The 27,922-nt window shown below is 35.3% G+C and overlaps 1 protein-coding gene across 1 annotated transcript; it reads left to right on the top strand.

The window, feature by feature from the left end:
• The first annotated feature begins 1,525 nt into the window (after positions 1 to 1,525).
• On the top strand, positions 1,526 to 19,582 carry LOC149134718 (uncharacterized). Its single transcript, XM_089354557.1, has 2 exons — positions 1,526 to 3,638; positions 19,039 to 19,582. Exons 1-2 carry the CDS (start codon positions 1,530 to 1,532, stop codon positions 19,183 to 19,185), a joined length of 2,256 nt encoding a protein of 751 aa, XP_089210683.1. The 5' UTR covers positions 1,526 to 1,529; the 3' UTR covers positions 19,186 to 19,582.
• The last annotated feature ends 8,340 nt before the right edge of the window (positions 19,583 to 27,922 follow it).

Here is a 27,922-nt window from a genome sequence, read left to right as displayed (position 1 = left end):
TGATATACATATTACTCTTTTTAGTCAGGTGGGAAAGCTGTGCTGATAACCTCGAAGACTGGTGGAATGGAGGCGGGAAGGTAATAAGGTGTTCTCCAACTGGAGACCTGACCAAATGCTTGCAACTGAGTGAACTCTGCAAAAAGCTCTCAAGGTACCATGTAGACTTGTTAAACTGGACAAAAGAAAGAGTCTGCCACCCATGTAGATCATGGTTGAATTAGAACATGGAACACAAAGAGCTGAAATAAATGTAAGGTATCTGATCTGATGTTCTTACAATTCCATTACTTCAATCCCTTGGATTGGTAGGTCTTATTATCATCTCCACCATTATTATTATTATTATTAAGGTGGCAAACTGGCAGAATTGTTAGCAAGCCAGGCAAAATGCTTAGCGGTATTTCGCATGTCTTTGTGTTCTGAGTTCAAATGCCACCGAGGTCAACTTTGCCTTTCATCCTCTCAGGATTGATAAATTAAGTACCAGTGAAACACTGGGGTCGATGTAACTGGCTAGTCTCTTCACCACCACTACGTTTCAGGCCTTGTGCCTATAGTAGAAAAGATTATTATTATTATTGTTATTAAGGCAGCGAGCTGGCAGAATCATTAGCATGCCAGGCAAAATGCTTAGTGGCATTCGTCCATCTTTATGTTCTGAGTTCAAATTCTGCCAAGGTCAACTTTGCCTTTCATCCTTTTGCTGTCAGTAAATTAAGTACCAGTGAAACACCAGAGTCAATGTAATCGATCTATCCCCTCCCCACAAATTTCAGGCCTTGTGCCCTTAGTAGAAAGGATTATTATTATTATTGACATAGATGAACATGACAAGAGTTGATTTCAGTGAGTCTGAAGAAATACTTGCTATTCAACATATCAATGGTTAATCCTCCTCCTGCTCCTCCCCCTCCCCCTCCTCCTCCTCCCCTCCCCCATCCTCCCCTCCTTCTCCTCCTTCGTCATCATCATCATCACATTTAACATCTGTTCTCCATGCTGGAATAGGCTAAGTGGTTTGACAGTATCTGATGCACAGAAACCATGCTTTGGCACGGTTCCTGTGGCCGATGCCCTTCCTAATGCCAATCAATTAACCATGTTGGGTGGGTTTTTTTCATGGTATTGGCTCTTGTGAGGTCAAAATGTAGCTCGCAAGTCTAAGATCCCCTTCAAGTGAGTGGAACTATTACAAAGAAAGATTAGAAAGCATTAAGTTTAAGAAAATGAGTGGTGGATGGATACAAGGGAAGGAGAGAGAAGGAGAGAGAGAGAGAGAGAGAGAGAGAGAGAGAGAAAGAGAGAGAATGATGATACAATACTTTTTCTAATCTAAAAGAAGCATAATAGTGGGTGACAAAAATTTAAATTAAAGTATGAAACTAAAATTTTTGCTTACTTAGACAGATCTATCTCTTATATAATGGTAAATATGAACTTATAAATTATATATTTTTCATATAAAACTTATTGATATTTTGATTATAATTTGTAATACTAATTATTGATATTTCAGTCCTGCCAAAATGAATGAATCTTGGAATCGTGTTCTGCCTGACAATATACAAGGTAACATTCTAACAGGCAAGTCTCTTCCTTTTTATTTAGACCATTTCCACCGATGTTCAAATTCAAGGAAATCAGCCAAAATATTTGAACCAGATAATAATTTTCAACTCAGTAAGAACAAATTATTAGAGTTGGTTCAAACATTTGATAACTTGGCTCAACAAAAAACACACATAGAACGAATCAACAATCAAGGAACTGAAGAACTTCAAACAAATTCAAAGACACTTCATATTGATCTGACAGAACTCACTCAAGACAAACATTTTCATCAGTCAAAAAGCATCAATAAAAGAAACCAAAACTGTATTAGCCCAAGAATTAAAATTTGTAATGATCAATTTAAAGATACGCCAATATGGTCTCCAAAACAAAAGACTAACAATCTTCATTGTACAGAAAGAATGGTTCATCATAAACCAGTTAGTAATGGCTCGGAACCTTGTGTCAAACTACAAAATATAGATATTAAAGTCAATAATATGATTTTAAAAGCTGCATATTGTAAAAAACAAAATGACTGGTCTAAGACAGGATCTCCTGGCCTTAGACATATTGTCCAGTCTAAAGCAATATCTGAAAGAATTTCTGAGTTGAATGAAATTAAAAGAAAAACTGATAATTTGTCTAATGTATTATCTGTCAGAAACTCTTTAACATCAACACCAACAAAAAATCATTTCATGAAAGACAAACAAATAAACTCATCACATACATTTAGAGATAAAAGCCAGTCCCTTAAACAACAAATTCTTTCCCAACAGTCTGTTCTTGGAGAAATACAGAATGTTTCTAATAGTTTAGTATCATATAAGATACAGTCAAGTTCCTCATTTAATTATATTCCAAGTGAGAAATATCCAAAGTCTAAAACTATTTTAACTAAGAAATTATTATTGCCCCCAAAACACTTTAAAAAGCCAAATTATGCAGAAAAGACAGAGGAGTTTGGAGATGGTAAACCAAAGTTACATTTGTTTCATGAAATGGTTGTATCACTTAACAACCAAAAGCTGAGTTCTTCAAATGACAACTGGTTGAATCAGATATATCGTAAAATAAAAGAGAATAAAGAAAATAGAGACACCACTATTGAACAGTTGAGGCAAAGCATTACAGGTGTCAATGCATGCAGTGAAAGTGTGGGTTTTAAATCTAGAACCAGAGAATTGAATCGTTCAAATGCATTTTATTCTAAAGTCAGACCATTTTCTACAGTAACTGGACAAATGAAGGCTAATATAGATAGAAATAGTTCACTAATGACAAAATCAACCCAAAAAGAAGTTAATTTGAATAACCGAAGTTCCTTTTGTAGTGAAGCTGAAGCAAAGAGGTGTCCTAGAACCGCAAATGTTGTAAAACATTTTTCACTAAAAAAACAATTGAGCATAACTGCTCCAAACCAAAGAATTCTCAGCCAAATTTCATTAAAATATAATCAAAGAAATAGAAAAGATCTTGAATGGAAGTTAAATTTGTTTGAATTACAAAGGAGGGTAAGAAAATACACACAAAATCGAGTGAACCCTTTGAGTGAAGAGATGAAAATTAAACAAGAAAATAGAGCTACAGGTGAGTTCAAAGCAGAGCTGGATTCTGGCTTAAATGTCATTAGTTTCAAAGAGATTATTCCACATTTAAATAAAAAACAAAATGTATCACAGAGTAAAAATCCTAAACTAAAAACAGTTGTCAACTCCAAATTACCTGATGAATTAATTCTAAAAAAATCCAAACTGTTCCCATCAACTGTTAAAAACAAAAAGTCTTTAAAGAACTACCAGAATCTTTTTCGAATAAAACGCTGTCTTCCACAGAAACCTGACAAAGCTGTTCCTGAAATAAATGCAACTTCTTCCGAATCAGATGTCAAGAAAACTAACAATCATTTAGAATCAGATGATTGCAGAGCTAAGCCATGTTCTGGGCACACAGTTATCACAAACATGGATTATCACTCCTACAAAAACGAGGCCACTGTTTGTAGCAGTGGATCATCTTCGAAAATATTAAAATTCAATGCCAATTCAAACAAATACTCTAAAAGAAGTTCGAGCTTGGAGGTAAGTTAAAATTTATGGGCATTTTCTTCTGCTTTATGGACCTTTTTTAATGCTTAAACCATATCAATAGTGTTGCATTGGAAAATATGACTCACCTTAAGTTCAAAATTATCATAATTACATAATATTTCAACAATATATATATCAGGAGTGGCTGCGTGGTAAGTAGCTTGCTTACCAACCACTTGGTTCTGAGTTCAGCCCCACTGCATGGCACTTTGGGCAAGTGTCTTCTGCTATAGCCTCAGGCTGACCAAAGCCTTTTGTTGATGGAAACTGAAAGAAGCCTGTCGTATATATATATATATATATATATATATATATATATATATATATATATATATATATATATATATATATGTGTGTGTGTGTGTGTGTGTGTGTATATGTTTGTGTGTCTGTGTTTGTCCCTGCACCATCGATTGACAACAGATGCTGGTGTGTTTACGTCCCTGTATCTTAGCAGTTTGGCAAAAGAGATGATAGAATAAGTACTAGGTTTACAAAGAATAAGTTCTGGGCTCAATTTGTTCAACTAAAGGTGGTGCTCCAGCATGGCTGCAGTCAAACGACTGAAACAAGTAAATGAGTAAATAGGAACAGGCATGGCTGTGTGGTAAGAAGCTTGCTTCCCAACCACATGGTTCAGGGTTTGGTCCCACTCTGTGTCTTCTACTATAGCTTCAGGCCGACTAAAGCCTTATGGGTGGATTTGTTTGATGGAAACTGAAAAAAGCCTGTCGTATATATATATATATATGTGTGTGTGTATATATATATATATATATATATATATATATATATATATATATATATATATATATATATATATATATATATATATATATATATATATATATATATATATATATATATATATATATATATATATATAGGTGCAGGAGTGGCTGTGTGGTAAGTAGCTTGCTTACCAAGCGCATGGATCCAGGTTCAGTCCCACTGGTGGCACGTTGGGCAAGTGTCTTCTACTATAGCCTCAAGCTGACCAAAGCCTTGTGAGTGGATTTGGTAGATGGAAACTGAAAGAAGCCTGTCGTATATCATCATCATTGTTTCATGTCCGTTTTCCATGCTGGCATGGGTTGGACAGTTTGATTGAAGTGTGTATATATATATACATATATATACATACATATATATATATATATATACATATATTTATAAATATAAATATATATATAAATATGCATATATATGTATATAAATATATATATATATATATATATATATATATATATATATATATATATATATATATATATATATATATATGTATATATTTAAATAATAAGGGTCAAAAATTGAATTATTAATTAGATTAATATCAATTTAAACTAGTGGCCTAGTGTATTGAAAAAATCTGAAGATTCAGAAAAATTATATTATATACATATAAGAGGGAGGACCATTAAATGGACATCCAATATGCTAGATGTAGACCCCATATGGTCTGATCATTAAGAAAAGATTGTTCTCAAGAAAATTCAGCAAACGCCAGAACGTAAGTGAGCAAGACAAATGGAAAGATACAAAATATAATGATTAGTCACATACCAGATTTCATTGTTACCATTTACATATTTACATATGTAAATGTCCGCAATTCATGAGTGCTGAATTTTCTTGAGAACAATTTTTTCTTAGTGGTCAGACTATATGGGGGTCTACATCTAGCATAATGGATTTCCACTTAGTGGTCATCCCTCTTATATGTATATATATAAATATATAAATATACATATGTATATCTTTCATATAAATTGGACATGGGCGATCGTTGTATTCTTTCTTGTCTTGAGGTTCATAGCCAAATGGCTGGGTGGATTCGCGTGAAAAATGGCACACATGTGGAGACGGGTACATAAATTGGAATGCAGTTTGTATTTTTTTCATAGCCCCCCCCCCCCCCGCACTCATATTTACCGAGAAAATCAATTAAAACCTTTACTAATGGAATTCCCTCACCATTAAAACCAGTTGCTCACACAGCTGGCATATACCATTTTGGTAGCAACAAGGGGAGTACAGAATGACAGTCAGCCAAAGCCATTCATACATACATACATACATACATACATATATACATACATACATAAATAACCTCTCTTTCCTTTTCTCTGTCAGTCACTCACACATTCACGCACTACAAAAAGTGAATAACAAAATTTCAGTTTACTCTCTCTTGGCCATACATAGATACATACATCTATGTATACATACATACATACATAACAACCTGTGTGCGTGTGTGTGTCACTGAAGCCATTCATACATACATAACCTCTCTCTCTCTCTTTTTCTCTGTCAATCACTCACACATTCACTCACGACAAAAAGTGAATAAAAATTTTCAGTTATCTCTCTCTTTCTCACACATACACACACACCAGCAACATTACTCTCTCTGTCTCTTCACACACACTAACAAAAGCAATTCACATACACACCACACATTCTGTCTCGCACACCCCATCAAACACACACGTACACATACACACACACACTCACGCATGCACATCAGTTCTTCCGCTTCATGCCAACTTCAAATGAACTTCACTCATACAATTACGCTCTCTCTGTCTCTTTCGCTTTCATGCAGTATTCAAAAGATCCTCTTTCCACCCAACCCCATATTAAAAAAATAAAATTTTTTTATGGAAACCAACGATCATCTTCAAAAATGTAAATAAACACACATAGTTTTTAAGTGGTTTGTAAGTGACAGCCATGTGTTTCCATATCGAAAGATCACCCAATGTTTTAATTGGACAGATATCCAATAGAATAGCTCTCAGAATCAGACTACATACAAATTCGTTCTTCACAACTCCTGAAGCTGTTTTCTGACAAGTGGGGAGGGGTCAGGAAATTTTCATACAGCTGGAGGCTCCAGTCGAAACAGGGGACCTGAAATGATAAGGTTGAGAAACGCTGTTATAGATTATGCCTAACTGAAAATGATCACAGCCACATCATTCAAACAGGCCGGGTGAAACCAGGCTTAGCTGCTAGTATATATATAAATATATATATATATATATATATATATATATATATATATATATATATATATATATGTGTGTGTGTGTGTGTGTGTGTGTATATGTTTGTGTGTCTGTGTTTGTCCCTGCACCATCGATTGACAACAGATGCTGGTGTGTTTACGTCCCTGTATCTTAGCAGTTTGGCAAAAGAGATGATAGAATAAGTACTAGGTTTACAAAGAATAAGTTCTGGGCTCAATTTGTTCAACTAAAGGTGGTGCTCCAGCATGGCTGCAGTCAAACGACTGAAACAAGTAAATGAGTAAATAGGAACAGGCATGGCTGTGTGGTAAGAAGCTTGCTTCCCAACCACATGGTTCAGGGTTTGGTCCCACTCTGTGTCTTCTACTATAGCTTCAGGCCGACTAAAGCCTTATGGGTGGATTTGTTTGATGGAAACTGAAAAAAGCCTGTCGTATATATATATATATATGTGTGTGTGTATATATATATATATATATATATATATATATATATATATATATATATATATATATATATATATATATATATATATATATATATATATATATATATATATATATATATATATATATATATATATATATATATATATATATATATATATATATATATATATATATATATATAGGTGCAGGAGTGGCTGTGTGGTAAGTAGCTTGCTTACCAAGCGCATGGATCCAGGTTCAGTCCCACTGGTGGCACGTTGGGCAAGTGTCTTCTACTATAGCCTCAAGCTGACCAAAGCCTTGTGAGTGGATTTGGTAGATGGAAACTGAAAGAAGCCTGTCGTATATCATCATCATTGTTTCATGTCCGTTTTCCATGCTGGCATGGGTTGGACAGTTTGATTGAAGTGTGTATATATATATACATATATATACATACATATATATATATATATATACATATATTTATAAATATAAATATATATATAAATATGCATATATATGTATATAAATATATATATATATATATATATATATATATATATATATATATATATATATATATATATATATATATATATATATATATATATGTATATATTTAAATAATAAGGGTCAAAAATTGAATTATTAATTAGATTAATATCAATTTAAACTAGTGGCCTAGTGTATTGAAAAAATCTGAAGATTCAGAAAAATTATATTATATACATATAAGAGGGAGGACCATTAAATGGACATCCAATATGCTAGATGTAGACCCCATATGGTCTGATCATTAAGAAAAGATTGTTCTCAAGAAAATTCAGCAAACGCCAGAACGTAAGTGAGCAAGACAAATGGAAAGATACAAAATATAATGATTAGTCACATACCAGATTTCATTGTTACCATTTACATATTTACATATGTAAATGTCCGCAATTCATGAGTGCTGAATTTTCTTGAGAACAATTTTTTCTTAGTGGTCAGACTATATGGGGGTCTACATCTAGCATAATGGATTTCCACTTAGTGGTCATCCCTCTTATATGTATATATATAAATATATAAATATACATATGTATATCTTTCATATAAATTGGACATGGGCGATCGTTGTATTCTTTCTTGTCTTGAGGTTCATAGCCAAATGGCTGGGTGGATTCGCGTGAAAAATGGCACACATGTGGAGACGGGTACATAAATTGGAATGCAGTTTGTATTTTTTTCATAGCCCCCCCCCCCCGCACTCATATTTACCGAGAAAATCAATTAAAACCTTTACTAATGGAATTCCCTCACCATTAAAACCAGTTGCTCACACAGCTGGCATATACCATTTTGGTAGCAACAAGGGGAGTACAGAATGACAGTCAGCCAAAGCCATTCATACATACATACATACATACATACATATATACATACATACATAAATAACCTCTCTTTCCTTTTCTCTGTCAGTCACTCACACATTCACGCACTACAAAAAGTGAATAACAAAATTTCAGTTTACTCTCTCTTGGCCATACATAGATACATACATCTATGTATACATACATACATACATAACAACCTGTGTGCGTGTGTGTGTCACTGAAGCCATTCATACATACATAACCTCTCTCTCTCTCTTTTTCTCTGTCAATCACTCACACATTCACTCACGACAAAAAGTGAATAAAAATTTTCAGTTATCTCTCTCTTTCTCACACATACACACACACCAGCAACATTACTCTCTCTGTCTCTTCACACACACTAACAAAAGCAATTCACATACACACCACACATTCTGTCTCGCACACCCCATCAAACACACACGTACACATACACACACACACTCACGCATGCACATCAGTTCTTCCGCTTCATGCCAACTTCAAATGAACTTCACTCATACAATTACGCTCTCTCTGTCTCTTTCGCTTTCATGCAGTATTCAAAAGATCCTCTTTCCACCCAACCCCATATTAAAAAAATAAAATTTTTTTATGGAAACCAACGATCATCTTCAAAAATGTAAATAAACACACATAGTTTTTAAGTGGTTTGTAAGTGACAGCCATGTGTTTCCATATCGAAAGATCACCCAATGTTTTAATTGGACAGATATCCAATAGAATAGCTCTCAGAATCAGACTACATACAAATTCGTTCTTCACAACTCCTGAAGCTGTTTTCTGACAAGTGGGGAGGGGTCAGGAAATTTTCATACAGCTGGAGGCTCCAGTCGAAACAGGGGACCTGAAATGATAAGGTTGAGAAACGCTGTTATAGATTATGCCTAACTGAAAATGATCACAGCCACATCATTCAAACAGGCCGGGTGAAACCAGGCTTAGCTGCTAGTATATATATAAATATATATATATATATATATATATATATATATATATATATATATATATGAGAGGAATAGCCACCAAGGTGGATTCCTAATATGCTAGAAAAAGATGCCAAATCGCCTTACCACAAAGTATATGTTCTCAAAGATTTTAGCAAATGCCAGAATGTATGTGAGCAAGACAGATGAAAGGAGACAAAATAGAGCAATTAACTCCATACCTTTAGATTTCACTATGAATGATCCCTAATGTGATCATCCGTAGCTCTTTAGTGAAGTCGTTGCAGGATACATAATCTGCAGAACTCGATACAAAACGTCCCCATGACAGAGAACATGCATAAAGTTCCACCAATTATATATCAGGATCTCATTTTTCAAATGTCTTCACACTGGCACACCAAAACCGGAAAGAAATCTGCATATTAGGAATATTAGGAATCTATCTTGCTGGCTATTCCTCCGCATATTAGGAATCCACCTTAGTGGCTATTTCTCTTATTTATATAAGTAATATAATTTATAGTCTTCAGACATTTTGAAGTATGCTAGGCCACTGGTTTAGATTGATATTATTTAATAATATTAATTTGGCGTTATTTAGGGCATTTTGGCATTAGGAAGAGCATCCAGCTGTAGAAACTCTGCCAAATCATATTGGAGCCTGGTGTAGCCACCTGGTCCACCAGTCCTCAGTCAAATCGTCGAACCCATGCTAGCATGGAATGCGGACGTTAAACGACAACGATGATGATGATGAATTTCTACCCTCATTATTTAATTTTTAAATAGCCATGTTCTCTAGCCGGTGGTTTTGCTGCAGAACTTTATTAATCGCTGAGTTCTTTCTGGTTTGGGCACACCAGTGTAAAGACATTTTGTAAAATGAGATCCTGATACATAATTAATGGACCTTTATGCATGTTCTCTGTTGCAAGGACGTTTTGTATCTAGTTCCATAGATTATGTATCCTGCAATGACTTCACTGAAGAGCTACAGATAATCACATTAGGGATCATTGATAGCAAAATCTTAAGGCATGGAGTTAATTGCTTTATTTTGTCTTGCTTGCATACATTCTGGCAATCGCTAAAATTTTTGAGAACATATTCTCTGTGATAAGGCGAGTTGGCCTCTTCTTCTAGCATATTAGAATCCACCTTGGTGGCTATTCTTCTTATTTATATATGTAATATAATTTATAGTCTTCGGGCATTTTTAAGTATGCTAGGCCACTGGTTTAGATTTATATTATTTAATAACATTAATTTCTATCCTCAATATTTAATTCTTATATATATATACTAGCAGTATGACCCGACCTTGTCCGAGTGTGACTTATTATGCCATCTACGACAAGTCTTGCTAGCTGAAAATCAACTAAAAAAGAAAGCCTTACAACGAAAAAACCCTTATGATGTAAATATGTTCATAATTCAAAAGACGATGAAATTAATAGGGAAAGTCTGAAGGCTGTTTTGCGTAAAATTATTAAGCATACGTAATTTTCATCCGTGTAATTGGCTATAGAAATGCTTGTGCAAAACAACTTTTTGCACTGCCCTGATTATACATAGCAGGGTAATCCCTTTTCACAGGAGCTAGGATGGAAATTTGTAATGAAGCAATTGCTGGCGATCTGTTGCTAAACAGTTTTGCCAGAATTCTATCAGATTGGGCAGAAGGTGTTGATGCACCATTTTGCATTATGTTCAAAGTAGCTACTGGAATGTGGTGAATTGCTGCAGTCTGTGGCTGTCATTTTAAACCGGTTGCTGTCTTTCCCCAGCAAACTCTCTTCTTTGGAGGCATAATCTATGTATATATTAAACAGAACAACAAAAGTTATAATAGATGGCAGGGTCGGTACTTTTCACATATCTGTAATTTTTCAGATTAACACCCTCACGATTACCCAACCCTAATCCTAAACCTAATCCTAACCCTAACACTAACCCTAAACCCTAACCCTGACCCTAAAACCCTAACCCTAACACCCAAGTGAAAATCGTGGTAAATTTACAAAACATTGACGAACATGAGTTATATTTTACTGAATGATTGTGTACTTGCACGTGTATGCTTTTGAGAGAGCGAGAGAGGAAGAGGTAGAGAGGGGGAGAGAAAGGAATAGGGGTAGTTAAAAGTTTTCTTATGACTGCTTCTCTTCACTGACTATTACTTCATTAGAAATCTAAGGATGCACATAAGCACATAATAGAGAAAAATGAAACAAATATGGACGACTTGCTCCGAAACACCACCGAGTGGGGAACACTTCTCAAAAATAACCTGCAGTTGTTTCCTTCAAAATTCCTACATGCTTGAAATGTACATACATCAAGGTACATTTGTATAAAATTTCATGAAAAAATATTCATTTTCCTGGAAGTTAAGAGGAATTTAAGTGGAATTTCCGAATATTGTACCCCACCCCCTTCCAAAATATTTTCACCGAAATCTACATAATAAATAATATATGCATAGAAAATTTCATAAAAAAATATTCATTTTTATGAAAGTTATGACCTTCCAAAGTTGGGGGGGTACAACTCTGTAGTTATGCCATCAATGTTTTGTAAATATACAACGATGTGAATGATTGTGTTTACTTGCACGTGTATACGTTTGAGAGAGCGAGAGAGGAAGAGGGGGAGAAATGAATAGAGATTGAGAGCAATGTGTATGTTGTTGTCACAGGTCATGTATGTGTGGTTGTGTGTGTTTTTACGTATCTATGTTATGAAAAATAGGTAAAGAATACTGAGATGAAAGTTTAATCTATGACGTTGTATGTATTACTTTCTCTCTCTCTCCCTCTCTATATTTTTATGTTGAGCGCGTGTGTAAGAATGGCGTTCCAGGTAGAAGGGATGAAATATAAAAGTTGCTAGAAACAACAGCCAAATCTCCCTTAAATCACACAAAGTAAACGGAATTTTAAAAATCTAATTACTGCACTGGAAAGTTCACATCGAGAAAATTCCATTGATGTAAAATTTTTTACGAAAAAGTGGAAAATGTGGATTTCTATAAACATTCAAAAAGGCTTCACACAGACACACAACTTCAGATTTATATATTAAGATGTATACATATATATATATATATATATATCATCATCATCATCATCATCGTTTAACGTCCGCTTTCCATGCTAGCATGGGTTGGACGATTTGACTGAGGACTGGTGAAACCGGATGGCAACACCAGGCTCCAATCTAATTTGGCAGAGTTTCTACAGCTGGATGCCCTTCCTAACGCCAACCACTCAGAGAGTGTAGTGGGTGCTTTTACGTGTCACCCGCACGAAAACGGCCACGCTCGAAATGGTGTCTTTTATGTGCCACCCGCACAAGCCAGTCCAGGGGCACTGGCAACGATCTCACTCGAAAATCCTACGGAAGCCAGTCAGGCGGTACTGGCAACGGCCACGCTCAAAATGGTGCATCTCATGTGCCACCCGCACAAGAGCCAGTCCAGGGGCACTGGCAACGATCTTACTTGGCTTGCCGGGTCTTCTCACACACAGCACATTTCCAAAGGTCTCGGTCAGTAGTCATCGCCTCGGTGAGGCCCAATGTACGAAGGTCTTGCCTCACCACCTCAGCCCAGGTCTTCCTGGGCCTACCTCTTCCACGGGTTCCCTCAACTGTTAGGGTGTGGCACTTTTTCACGCAACTATCCTCATCCATTCGCACCACATGTCCATACCATCGCAATCGTCTCTCTTGCACACCACAACTGATGCTTCTAATGTTCAGCTTTTCTCTCAAGATACTTACACTCTGACGGGTATTCACATTGACATTACACATCCAACGGAGCATACTGGCTTCATTCCTTGCGAGCTTACGTATGTCCTCAGCAGTTACAGCCCATGTTTCACTGCCATGTAGCATGGCTGTTCGTATGCATGCGTCATACAGTCTGCCTTTTACTCTGAGTGAGAGTCCCTTTGTCGCCAGCAGGGGTAAGAGCTCTCTAAACTTTGCCCAGGCTATTCTTATTCTAGCAGCTACACTTTCAGCGCACCCACCCCCACTACTAACTTGGTCGCCCAGATAGCGGAAGCTATCGACTACCTCTAGTTTTTCACCCTGGAATGAGATAGAAGTTGTTTCCTGTTTGTTTACAGTCTTTATTGCACCTAAACATCTGCCACAAACAAAAACTAACTTGCTAGTTAACCTGCCTTTGATGTTGCTGCACCTCTTATGTGTCCATAGCTTGCACCGGGTACATCTTATAGAGTTACTACCTACTCCTTTTCTACATACTGAGCAGGGCCATCTACCTGAAGGGGTTTGTGTTTTATCTACCTTCCTACTTATTAGGATTTTGGTTTTAGCTAGGTTGACTCTAAGGCCCTTCAATTCTAGACCTTGCTTCCACACCTGAAACTTCTCCTCTAGTTCTGATAGTGACTCCGCAATTAGGGCAAGGTCATCAGCATAGAGGAGCTCCCAGGGGCAACCTGTCTTGAACTCCTCTGTGATTGCCTGGAGGACTATGATAAATAAGAGGGGGCTGAGGATGGAACCTTGGTGGACCCCTACCTCTACTCGGAATTCATTGCTGTACTCATTTCCAACCCTCACCTTACTGGCGGCATCTCTGTACATGGCTCGCACAGCTCTCACTAACCATTCTTCTATCCCAAGTTTCCTCATTGACCACCAGATAAGGGATCGGGGGACCCTGTCAAAGGCTTTCTCCATGTCAACGAAAGCCAGGTGCAGAGGTTTATCCTTAGCTAGGTATTTCTCCTGCAACTGTCTCACTAGAAATAAGGCATCAGTAGTACTTTTACCTGGCACGAACCCAAACTGCATCTCATCTAAATTGATTCGCTCCCTAATTAGTTGGGCTATGACCCTCTCTGTAACTTTCATAACCTGATCTAACAGCTTGGTGCCTCTGTAATTATTTGTATCTAAAGCGTCACCTTTACCTTTGTAGCAGTTGACTATGATGCTGCTACACCAGTCATTGGGTATGACTCCTTCGTGTATCACCTGGTTCATAATACGGGTGACTAGGCTATAGCCAACGCTGCCAGATATTTTGAGCATCTCTGCAGTGATTCCTGATGGGCCGGGGGCTTTCCCGGTCTTCATACTCCTAATTGCTTTATCTACCCTGGTACTATCAACTCGGATAGCTGGTCCCTCTATTGGGTCGATATACGGCAGGCTCTCTTTCTCCCATTCATTCTCTTTATTAAGCAATCTATCGTAGTGGCATCTCCAGACCTCTTTCTTTGCATCCTCATTTAGTGCAAGCGTACCATCATCCATGCGAACACATTTCTCTCCTACAACATCACTATTCTCTCTCCTACACTGTCTTGCAACACGAAATACCTCGAGTCTTTGGTCCTCACGGCGCAGAACATTGGCAAATCTTTCCTTATCTGCTTCCCCTCTGGCTAAATAAACCTGTCGCCTAGCCTCCCTTCTGGCACATTGGTACAATTCCCTGCTACCACCGTTCTTCCAGTCCTTCCAAACCTGTTTCTTTTGTCTAATAGCCCTGTCAACCTCATTGTTCCACCACCACGTTACTCTGGGTCGGGAGGGGACCTTACACCACCCACAAATCTGGTCGGTGGCTTTCAACAGGTTGTCCCGCAGAAATCTCCAATTGTCTTCCACGTTGTATGATGCTATATCCCCTTCTATTTCGTTAAATGCTTCAAGTAACTTGTCTCTAAGTCTCTGTCCGTTTGCAGGGTCTTTAAGCTTCCACACCCTTCTCCTCCAAGCCTGTCTAATTCTGGGCACCCATTTTGCCTTGATCCCAAAGTCGCTAACTACTAATCTATGTTGTGGGGTACATTCTTCGCCAGGGTAGGTTTTGGTATTTATAAGCCGCCCTCTTTCCCTATTTCTGGCGAGGATGTAGTCGATTTGGCTAGAGTGTCTGCCGGAGCGGTAGGTGACTAGGTGACTGGCAGGTTTCCTGAAGTTGGTATTGCAGACCATAAGATCGGTTGCATCACAGAACTCCAGCAGTCTGGTTCCCTCCTCGTTGCGGGAACCGAAGCCATAGCCTCCATGTATGCCATGGAAGCCTCCAGCACGACGTCCGACATGACCGTTGAAGTCTCCAGCCACAAAGAGAAGGTCCCTGTCACTCGTCGACGAGGTAGTTTGCAAGAGGGTGTCATAGAATTGGTCTTTCAGACCATCTGGTAGCCCCGGTTGAGGTGCATAGGCTGAGATGACAGTAGCTAATCTATGATGAAGCACTAGTCTGATCTTAAGTACTCTGTCACTTACTCTAACGACCTCGATTACCTTATCCACCCATTTCTCCACTAGAAGTATTCCTACGCCCCCGACCCCGTCAGTGTTCCCTGCCCAGAAAATCTTGTACCTGTGTTCTTTGCCTGTGAGGAACCTCGCAGAACCTCCTCTCCATCTTACTTCCTGGATGCAGCACATATCTACGCGTCTCCGTTCAAGCATCTCAACAATTTCACCAGATCTACCTTTCAGCGTGCCGACGTTGAGAGTGCCAATCCTAACAGTATGGGTGTTGGGGGTGTGGGCCTGTAGCCTGGGAAGGAGAAAAGCAGTGTCGTGTACCTGAAAAGAAAACTTGCAATTGGAAGAATTCATAAGCAAAACAGTACCTACAACCTGCAAACATTACTCAAACTTAATGCGCTACCCAAAGGTAGGGGAGAGGATGGCCAAGGCCACTAGATGGGTTCCGGGAGACAGCCGAGGATGACAGGATGACAGAGGAATGCACTTCCGGTGGAGGGGGTGGGAGGGTGGGTGTACCATCAGCGAGGAGATAGGGCTCTTAATCGTAGATTTAAATATTTGAGAGACAACAATGCATAAATCGTAATTTTTAAAAGAGCAACGAAATCTAGGTGAATAGAATATATACGTAGCATGAATTTAGGAAGCTTAGAAAATGAATAAGTATGAATTTAAGACAAAAACTGAATTGAATTGAATTTCATGGAGAGAAACAAGATAAATAATAGAGGGCAGACTAAAGCGCGAAGGTATGAGATGTTTGAGGCCGTAAATAAATAAAAATCTCTATCTTATCTGCATCTTGGAGACTTCGTCGTAGTATGTCAGCGGAGAAGAGATTGAGATAAGGAAAAACTACGAGAGAGAGGGAGAGAGAGAGATAGAGAGAGAGGGACTGATTTAGAGAGGATGGAGGGGTATACAGAGGCATGGCGGGAGAAAAGATCATCATCATCATCATCATATATATATATATATATATATATATATATGTGGGTATATATATGTGTGTATATACATACCTATATATATATATATGGGTATATATATGTGTGTATATGCATACGTATATATATATATATATATGTATATATGTGTATATATATATGTGTGTATGTGAGTGTCTGTGTGTGTGTGTATGTGTGTATATAAAAGTTCAATTAGAGTTTAAATAAGCCTCATTAAGGAATAATAATATCCAATGAATTTACCGTAAACTTAGCACATATATATACAAAAATGTAATGGTATATCTTTCTTCTACCTCCAATAAGATTCAGCTTTATAATGATTTAATTATTTTAATTAATTTTTAAAGTTTGAATCAAAATAGCTGTCAGAGATTGTGTCTATTTTCAGAATTGATAAATATAATTATTAATTGATTTATCACTATTTTCTTATTTTTCATATAAATGTATATATATTCTTTTCTTTATTCTTTTACTTGTTTCAGTCATTTGACTGCGGCCATGCTGGAGCACCGCCTTTAGTCAAGCAAATCGACCCCAGGACTTATTCTTAGTAAGCCCAGTACTTATTCTATTGGTCTTTTTTGCTGAACCACTAAGTTATGGGGACGTAAACACACCAGCATTGGTTGTCAAGAGATGTTGGTGGGAACAAACACAGACATATAAACATGTACACACACACACACACACATATATATATATGATGGGCTTCTTTTCAATTTCCATCTACCAAATCCACTCAGAAGATTTTGATCAGCCTGAGGCTATAGTAGAAGGCACTTGCCCAAGGTGCCATGTGATTGGTAAGCAAGTAACTTACCACACAGCCACTTTTATTCACTTATTTGTTTCAGTCATTTGATTGTGACCATGCTGGAGCAGTGCCTTTAGTTGAACAAATCAACCCCAAGATTTATTCATTGTAAGCCTAGTACTTATTCTATCAGTCTTTTTTGCTAAACCACTAAGTTATGAGGACATAGACATGCCAACATCAAATGTCAAGCGATGGTAGACACACAAACATAAACATACACACACACACACACGACATTTTTTAAAACTTTGCTCTGAAATAATTTTTGGGTTAAAATTCTATAGAAAATATACAAGTGAAGAACTGCAATTTAGATTTAGTTTGGTTTCATGCAAATTTCATACAGTTAGAATCATACACATGCTATCTTATCAGTATATTCATGTACCAGTTTGTTTATAAATCAGAATAACTCATATGGTGGTATTCATTTGATATTTAGTGCACAAGGAAAATTACACAATACACCATGGCACATGTGACAATTTTCAGAATCCTTGGAAAAGTTGAATACTCAACTGTAAATGAATAACTCTTCAATAGACTGGCATCCTGTTTGGTGGTGGGAGTGTTGTGATCTTTATCACTTGTACATCATGGAAACTGTTTACGAGTCCAAGAACTCTAGGACAGTACTATCCAGGGAACTTACTTATAAAGAAAGCAAAATAAGGCACACAAACATACCTGGAACACTTTGAAGCAGCACATTTGGTAAATACTCTAATATAAAATCTTGAAACTGCAAACTATATATTACAGGATCAGTCCTGTTTGAATTCTCAATCTTTTGTGCAGCAAATTATAATATAAAATAGCATATGTTGCTTCATCCCAGACTGCACCTAGGTTATACCTGCTATAATAGCAAAACAAAATTATCTAAATTGATAAAATGGTCTTTCTGCATGGGAAAGGAGCAGAGTGTGTTGCTGTAGCATACTGTGACCTACACAGTCCCTTCCATTCCATGCTCAACCTCCCTTTCCCATACATAAAAAAGCACATAAGCGAATTATACAGCCTCAAATGTCATTCAGATCAAACATTTTACTAGGTTACCCAATCCTCCCAACACCTAACACAACAGCAAAAGAACAATAACTGTAATGATCTGACTGAGTTCATTTTGGTCATCTTCATTGCGGGTCATGAACTGAAACTATGGCAGTCATAGATGATCTCTTTATAGCACTAGGCCTTATCAAATATTGCTCCTGATAAAACAGGCCACACTACAAAAACAACACATCTTAGATCTCTTTCAAAGATGAAGCATGTCTCATAGAACAATTACTGAGCTGTAGTGTTGATAAAGCATTAGATCCTTTTATTTGTGTCTCAGTTTTCTCACAGTTTTTGTTTACTATACATTTGTGTGTTAAAAATTATAATGAAAGATATATTACTGAATTTTGTTGGTAAATTATAATTTATATTTAAAAAAGAAATGAATAATTTATTATTTTAGTTTAGTTTATATTAATTTTGAAAGTATTATATTTCAGCCAAACAGAAGTATAGTTCCAGAGGCATCTGACTGTTGTTTACCAGAAAGCTTTTCTAAAGACACTTTAAAAGCATTCATTTACAATTCCAAATCTTCTTATACGGAATATGAGCACAGAAAATTCCGTGGATTAAGTCCAAAGTGATTTAAATGATTTAAAGGATTAAACTGATTTTTTTTTTATTATATGAAAAATATATTTAAAAAAAGAAAACATAAAATATCATTGTTGTTTGATGATAAGAAGTTATGAAAACTGATGGGTGTGTGTGTGTAAAAATATTGATTTCTTTTGAATTGGTTGAAGATTATATTTCGTAGTGAGTTGAGGTAACCACAGTATATAACTGGTAGTTATTGTATTGAACCTGGTGGAATTAAAGGCTGAGATGGTTTTGGCAGTTTTGAGCCTTAAACTGTAAGAGAGCAAACTAAATATCTTAATGCACAAGTCTGGTATTTTATCATACACATTTCCAAATGAAATATAAAAACAGATTTTAACATTGAATAAGAGAATAAATAAAATTTATGCAACACGTTCATTTTCCATGACAGCATTGACGGGGAGTTGTTTTGATTTATTTTTTTAAGTTTGGTTATTTATATAACTAGCAGAGACACCTGGCTTTGCTTGGGATTAAAATGGCATACTTTTTTATTGTTTTACTTGCTTCAGTCATGTGGTCATACTTGCTTGTAGCCATGCTGGAGCACCACCTTTAGTTGAAGAAATTGACAACAGGATTTATTCTTTGTAAGCATAGTACTTATTCTACCGGTGTGTTTTGCAAACAGCTAAGTTATGGGGATGTAAACACAGCAACATCGGTAAAGTGATGGTGTGGGTATCTACAAAAAGGGTAGCAAAACTATACAGAGTTATACTACCAGTGGCCTAGCATGTAAAAAAGTCAATAGACAACATATTCCATATAAAATATAAGAGAAATTACCCATAACAGGTAACTTCTACACGCTAGAAGGCAGTCATAAATGACCGAAAACCACAAAGTAAAACATTTCAAAAGGAAGAGAAAATAAAAACTTTTACCTTATTTTTAACGGTTAGACTTATAGGTTTCTGATTTTTTAGTAAATAAAGTAATTTACTTGGCAAATCATCTTCAGTAACCAGCCGTCAAGGAATTAATGTATATTTACAATACAGGAGGCCATAAGCACATGTCTTCTCAAATATACATTCTAATTTTCCCAAAATCCACTGCACAGATGCAGTTTCTGTCGGCAGGAAATGAAAAAGTGCCGAAACGAATCTTGAAATGCTAAAAGTATAGGAGAATTCAAGAATTCACAAAAAAAAAAAAGACAAAGACAGGTGGTGTAGACAACAAACAGATGTATTAGTTTAACGCTCGGGAAGTGAAAATGTCTTTAACATTTTGAGCCTATGCTCTTCCACAGAAAGGAACAAGGAGAGAAAATAAAGAATATGTAGTGGCTAGCGATCTATCATGTATACACACACACACATATATATATATATATACATGGATATGTGCATATATATATATATATATATTTACATGTATATATACACAAGTATATATATGTCTATAGAAGTATATATATATGCAGGAATATAAATATACATGTATATATATATATATATATATATATATATATATATATATATATATATATCACACTTCTCCACGTCTGGCTGTACAGCCTTTTTGTTTGTTTATTTCACCTTTTCGTTTTCCATCCGCCACTATCCTCCACGAAAAAAATTTAACTTGTGTTCGTGGGAAGAGCCATTTTAACGATGCGTCCTGCCCTAATTCTTTGAAACGCCGGTGTTTTAATGGTGACAGCTGAAGGATATGTTCTCTATGTGGCCTGCTTGTTTTTTGTACCTTGTTTATCATTTTGTCCATGTTCTTTTGCAACGTCATGTACCCAGATATGTATTTATATGTACATGTAGATGAAGGTATGTACATACATGTACATATATATGCATATATTGTTTGTATCACACGATCGAACGCACGCGTTATCTTAACACAGTAAGTTTTGAACTATTTTTCTAATGCGACTCTCTCTATATCTATCTCCCCCACTCATTCTTCCCTCTACTGTTCTTCGCATCTCCCTGTCACTACTATCTCTCTCTCTCTCTATCTCTCGTTGCTCGTCCTTCGCCTCTCACCGTCACTACTACTATCTCTCTACCTCTCGTTGCTCACTTATATTCTACTTCCTCCCCTTCTTCTTCCTCTGCTACTCTTTCTCCCTACCCCTCGCTGGTCACGTGTGTCCGGTTGCTATTTCTTTTCGGTCTTCGACTCCCCAAGCTTCGCACGCACTTCTTCACCTCTCCAGTTCGTGCTTCACAGCGTTCAATACACACACACTTCTCCACGTCTGGCTGTACAGCCTTTTTGTTTGTTTATTTCACCGTTTCGTTTTCCGTCCGCCACTATCCTCCACGAAAAAAATTTAATTTGTGTTCATGGGAAGAGCCATTTTAACGATGCGTCCTGCCCTAATTCTTTGAAACGCCGGTGTTTTAATGGTGGCAGCTGATGAAGGATATGCTCTCTATGTGGCCTGCTTGTTTTTGTACCTTGTTTATCATTTTGTCCATGTACCCAGATATGTATCTATATGTACATGTAGATGAAGGTATGTACATACATGTACATATATATGCATATACTCATATATTGTTTATATATATATATATATATTTTAAAAAATAACGTCGACCACTAATGTGGACAATTAATGCGCTAGAAATAGATCGTGATCTATTTCTAGCGCATTAATTGTCCACGTTAGTGGTCGACGTTATTTTTTAAAATGTACCTTAATCCCCTGAGATTGCAGATAATATTTCTGAATCTCTTTGATTCTTTAAATGTGCTGGCCCCCTGATAATTAATCGATATTAATTAATATATTAATATATGACTAATTACCAGATCTTATAATAATATTTATATATATATATATATATATACATATATGTGAATGTAATTACACTTTCAAAGGGGCTCTGTCCCATGTTATAAACCCCATTAAGGTGGTTAAATAATATTGTAAGATGGTGAAATTTTGGAAATCGTCTTTATTTAGTACCTAGTAATTATGTTGTTATTTTCATTGGAATCAGAGGTATCTGAAATTTCACAGAGGGTGTTTGCCCCCTTTTACGCCCCCTAATCACATTGGAAAGTAAATTTTATGTAGCTCATCATCTTTCTCATAAAATTTTACATGAGAACACATACTTTATTTTTATGTATTTTCTATTCCCTTTCGTCCTATAGATGTAGACACACAAACGTTGAGCTTTATAATATAGATTAAAAGTAAAATACATTGTGTATGTTCATCTCCATGACAATAGATAGTTGCAACTTCTGATATGCCAGCAATGGGGATTTTTGATTGGTTATCATTTCCATAACTTTAAATACTTGTAACTTCTTTATTATTAATTTTTAGGGGGGAAAAAATGAATGTGATTTTTGTCATCAGCATGCAAAACTATATCAAACTACAATTTTTGAAAATAATGTGGTGAAAACTTGAAATATTTTAAATGGTTGAAATAAATTTAACAAGGTAGTGCCTCAGTATGGCCACGGTCACATCACTAAAACATAAAAAAGAATAAAATCTATAAAATGAGCTAATGGAGATAATTAAATTAAACCAATGGTATTAATTTGGATAATAAAGTTAAAGGTCGATATTCTGAATGTTATACATAATATATTGTTAATTCCTTGAAATTACCCTCTGTAAAAGAAAGAAAACAAACAGCAGCAATTATTAGCAGCCCTTCAAGAATTTGGGAATTAATCTATCAAGTTTGATATTTGTTTGCGAGTAAGAGATGACTTTTGACTAAATCTTTATAATGAGACAAGCCGGTAAAAGACAAAGGTTAATATTTTGGTATCAAGTGCAGTGACATTGTTTTCAATGAATTTCACAAGGACAAAAGACTACAGGTGAGTGACATAGAAGAGCACGTGACTAATACCATTCTGGCAGTGATATAGAAGAGAGGTTTAACCCTTTCGTTACTATATTTCTGGCCAAAATACACCCCTCATGAGTTTCAATTAAATTCTAAAATAATCATGAATTTAGACTAGTCTCATTAAACACCTGTAACTAGTTTATTTATCAACATATTAATGTGATATTTGGAACATAATTAAAGAAAGGGTTCTTAATCAATTCTATTGCATAATTTTTGTCTCTAAGTTCTCCACGTACTGGGTGGGGGGGGGGGGTACTGCTAGTGTCTCTCACATGTAAATATTGGTTCAGCTTCACGAATCGTACTCGTTCATAATACTGGAAATATATTCATCGCCAAAAGGCTCCTGATCGCTCCAGTAATTTGTTATTCTGGGTAAGTGTCTAATACCCATAATAATATTTATGGCAAAAAATGCCCGTATTTCATCTACAGTTGCAGGAAACCACAAGCTATCTTTTTTTTTTCCGGTTTGTTTACAATCATTTCAGTAATCATTTCAAACAAGCATGAAAAAGAAGTCTAAAGGTTTCGCTTCCTGAGAAAGACTATGGGTAGACCCTGTTTCCTCAGAAAAATTGTTAATAAAAATATTTTAAAAATCTTTTTCTGGTGTAAAATCATCCTCGCTGTCGCAGTCGCTGCTTTCAGTTTCGGATACAGAAATATCCGATTCATTATCGTTCACCACGTACTTTTGTAGCTCATTCATTCTTTTCTTCGATATCTCGATATCTTCTGTTGAAAACCTTCAAATTCGGAATCACTGCTTGATAGCACGAAACTCCTCTCCATCTTCAAAGTTGAAAAAAATTAACGCCGCAAAAAATGTGGAAAAAAATCTTCCAAAATTCACTGAGTTCAAATATCACGCCAAATAATGTCAGAGACAATAACTCAACTGTTTGCAAAGTGAAATCAGGTGTTTGAACAAATGTACTAACGAAATTTGGGTTCAAATATACATTTAAATAACGGCCCGGTTAGTCTTATGAACCAAAAGGGTTAAGGTGTTGGAGAAGATAATTGTCAATGGCTGCTTCTATCACCTTAAACATGTTGGAATGAGCGTGATTGGTTGATAGTTAACAGGATCAGCAGAGATGTCATCTGGGGGATGGAACGACATTGTAGCCTATTTTTAAAGATTGAGATGATCCCCTATAGGGAATGATTAAAGAGTTTGGCAAAGATAATGGGCGGCTCTGAAGCATGGTATTTAAGGTTATGAAAGGGATAGTGGCTTTATTTGTTTGAAAAGACTTGACAATGTATGCAAACATAGTAGTGAGACTTGTGTAGTAAAAAGGTTTAGTCAAATGTGTATAGTGGAGATGGATGCAAAGCAAGTTGTATAATTGGAAGTTTTCTCTGTGGGAATGATGATTATGAAACTATCATAGTTGGAAGTGTTCAGAGTATGACAGAGACAGCAGATTAATTCAAAGAGGTGAGGAAATTTCTTGTTGCTACAACCCAGTGAGAGAGATAAATAACAAGGAGAGTGGATTGTACAAAAGAGCAGATATGGTATTACTGACATGTAAAACACCACATATTAGTATGTAGCATTCCCATCCATCATAAGGAGAGATATAAACACATTGTATCAACCAGAACCATCCTTAACTAAGTTTAGCATAATCAACAACTGAATTAGAGAAGGAGATAGATCTCCACTCAACACACTCACTATTGTCTTTATGAAGAGACTTGTAAGTTTTATCATATATTTTAAGACATGTCTTAAGATAAAGTTAAGATGAACACAGCTATTAATGAATTATCTAGAAGTCTTTCAGAACAGAAATCAGCTGGTTGAAGGTATTAAGCCAACTAACTGGTTGCATCATCTTAATGTTCCAAACGTTACTGTGTATGTGAGCTAAAGTATAAACTCCCAGAGAGGAGTACACTTTCTGTGGGCCAAGAAAACACTTGCGAATGATTCATTGGTCTGTAATGCTGAACTCTGAGATGCTGCAAACACAATAACAGCAACTGTAATATCAGTTATCTGTTTACATGATGCTCTTCTGGAATGTTTAGAATTTCTGTAACTTACACCAGCTATGTTCATACTTTCAAAAATTAGAATAAAAGTAATTGGCTTTAACAATAACTCCAAAATATACCAGTTAAGAAGCAAAATCTTAGCTTAAACTGTCTAACTCATGAGGTATTTCATACTGCATTTCTGATTTTATTTATTTTTTAAATCATTGTTGATTTATTTGAACATCCTCACTATGCAGTGTAATGGTGTCAGTGATAAAGTCACAGTTTCAAGTGATGAAAATTTTGACACCATATTACAAATAATAAATGTTTAAGTGAAGTTAACAATCTTTGTGTGTTTCTGAATGGCTAACATGTGTCTTCCACACTGCAGTTGTTTTAGTTTCAATGCACAGTCTCAGATTGAATCACTTCCCTGGCAAGTGATTTGATCTGAGACTGTGTATCTCTGTAATCCTAATTATGGCAGAAGGGTAACAACCTATGCAGAAATGTTCAATTATCTATTACCAAATGATGAGTCTTAACCACAGTTGATTAACCTTTTAGCATTCAGATTACTAAGTTTAAAGTAATGCTTTTTTATTCATATTGTTTTGGATTAATCATGCATTATCTCACTGAGATTTTGATGTGATGACTTACCTTCTTGAATGTTATTATAGGGTAGGTGTGAGAGGCCAGACCCAGTCAGTTTGAACATAGAACAGGTAAAATATAGATGTTTTTGATTTAGTTTGGATTCTTTGCAATCAAATTTGATTGCAAAGAATTCAAATTTGGTGGCAAAGAATCCAAACTAGATTGAAAACATCTATATATGGCTGGTTTAAATGTTAAAGGATTAAGTTGTTTAATTTCATGAAAAGAATATCAAAGAAAGCAATAGGTTTTCACAACACATTTTATTGAAACTTTCATTTCTAATTATATTTTAAATACAAAAAAAAAAAAAAAAGACATTAAAAATTGTTAGTATTATTACAATTGAATTACAAAGCTTTACAAATTTTGAATAAAAATATAACATCTTCAATTTTCCTCAATGTCTTCTTTTTACTGTGGATTGCAGTAAAGTGAGAGATGAAACCAGTGGACACACTTCAATTTTTTTATTTCACCAATAATAAAAAAAAAAAAGACGTTCATCTTTTATTAGCATTTAGATGCTAATTATGAAATTATCACATTAGTACTTTAAATGAAAATATTAATAATAATAAAATTATATTTATTCATTATCTAGAGTTTATAATATAAAAGAAATCCATAACTTTAGCTTATATGTTTAAGCTACTCCGATAGTAGAATCCAAAGTTATCTTTAAAAAGAATTTAAAAGATAATATTTGTTTCTCAGTGATTATTTATTTTGATATTATTCATACTAATTTTAATTTCTGTTGGTTAGTCAGAGAGTCAATTTGTGTATATATGGAAGATATAGTCAGCATGTTTCTAGTGTTTATGTTGTTAAACCTAGCCAGCTAAAAGCAGAATTTTAACTGAGACTGTAAAGAGAGTAAAGACTAATGTCTTAACCACTTTTGCTAATCTACTGCCCTAATTATCTCACAATTATCTTCTAATATTCAAACAACTGAAAGAAATAAACAAATATTAAAAAAAAATATATATATACTTTCATATTCATATATATATATATATATACTTCCATATTTATAAAAATTTAATGTAATAGTTGTTGGTGAAAAGTTAAGTTTTTCTAAAATTGAGCAATAAACTTAAAATATTCACCAAAGAAAGAAAAAACAGAGGGAAGTTAAGGGTGAAGTGCAGTTTTATGATATCAAAACATTATTTAACTATTAAAAAATGTATATTTCATATATAACATAATATTTGTAAATTTCTTCAGTTAAATATTTCTGAATAGAGTGTATAGGTGAAATTCTCAATTAACCTTTCAGAATTCAGATTACTCAGTCAAATGTAATGCTTATTAATTCACATTTGAAATAAGCACGTATTCTTGTAGCTTTGAGATTTTGATGATATGATTGTTTATTTTTAAAATGACATTGTTGGGTAGGTGTGAGAAGCTGGATCTGGCTGGTTTGAACATAAAACAGGTAGGGTATTTGGGCCAGATATGGCTGGTTTAAATGTTAAACCTAATATCTTTTTTGTTGAATTATGTCAGTATGTTTCCACGTTGATTTTGAACCCAAATGGAGATGTTAATGCATATCTACATTATATTTAACAAATTCTTTAAGCCATTTCTCATATCTAAACTCTAACTACAAATATTTAATGTTTTTTGTAAAAAAAAAAAATGTACTTTCTATAGAAGAGAACTTGTCTTTTTTGAACATCTATGCATGGTTTTTTTAGTTGTTTACATTATAATATATTATCTAAGGACTATTGCTTAACCAACTGACAAACTAGCATAAATGTCACACAGTCTTCTTCCAATGAACAACCTATCACAATATATGGTGGAATCCAAAATAAATACATTGTCTGTTTCCTTCCCAAACCAAATCACCATGATACTAGTCTATAGAAAACAATTGCTTGTTTCCTAATATACTCATCCTTTCTCTGATGACTATTTGGGATCAAAACACAAGTTACTGAGAGCATCTAATCACGAAGCAAATTATTACAATTGTTAATCTACCCGGATTCTCATCAGTGAAAGGTTTAATTAATTTATTTAATAAAAACCATGAAGTGTTTTACTCTCAATACATGCACTATTTGCTTGTTACCAAATATCTAAAACTGACTTGCATAAGAGAGGTTATACTGATTTAATAAAAAGTATGGCAGGTTACAGATGATTTAAAAAAAAAAATTAATATTTTATA

The sequence above is a fragment of the Octopus bimaculoides genome, chromosome 7, assembly GCF_046866305.1.
Source record: "Octopus bimaculoides isolate indiv1 chromosome 7, ASM4686630v1, whole genome shotgun sequence".
Lineage (NCBI taxonomy): Eukaryota > Metazoa > Mollusca > Cephalopoda > Octopoda > Octopodidae > Octopus > Octopus bimaculoides.
This window is presented reverse-complemented; position numbering and strand designations above follow the sequence as displayed.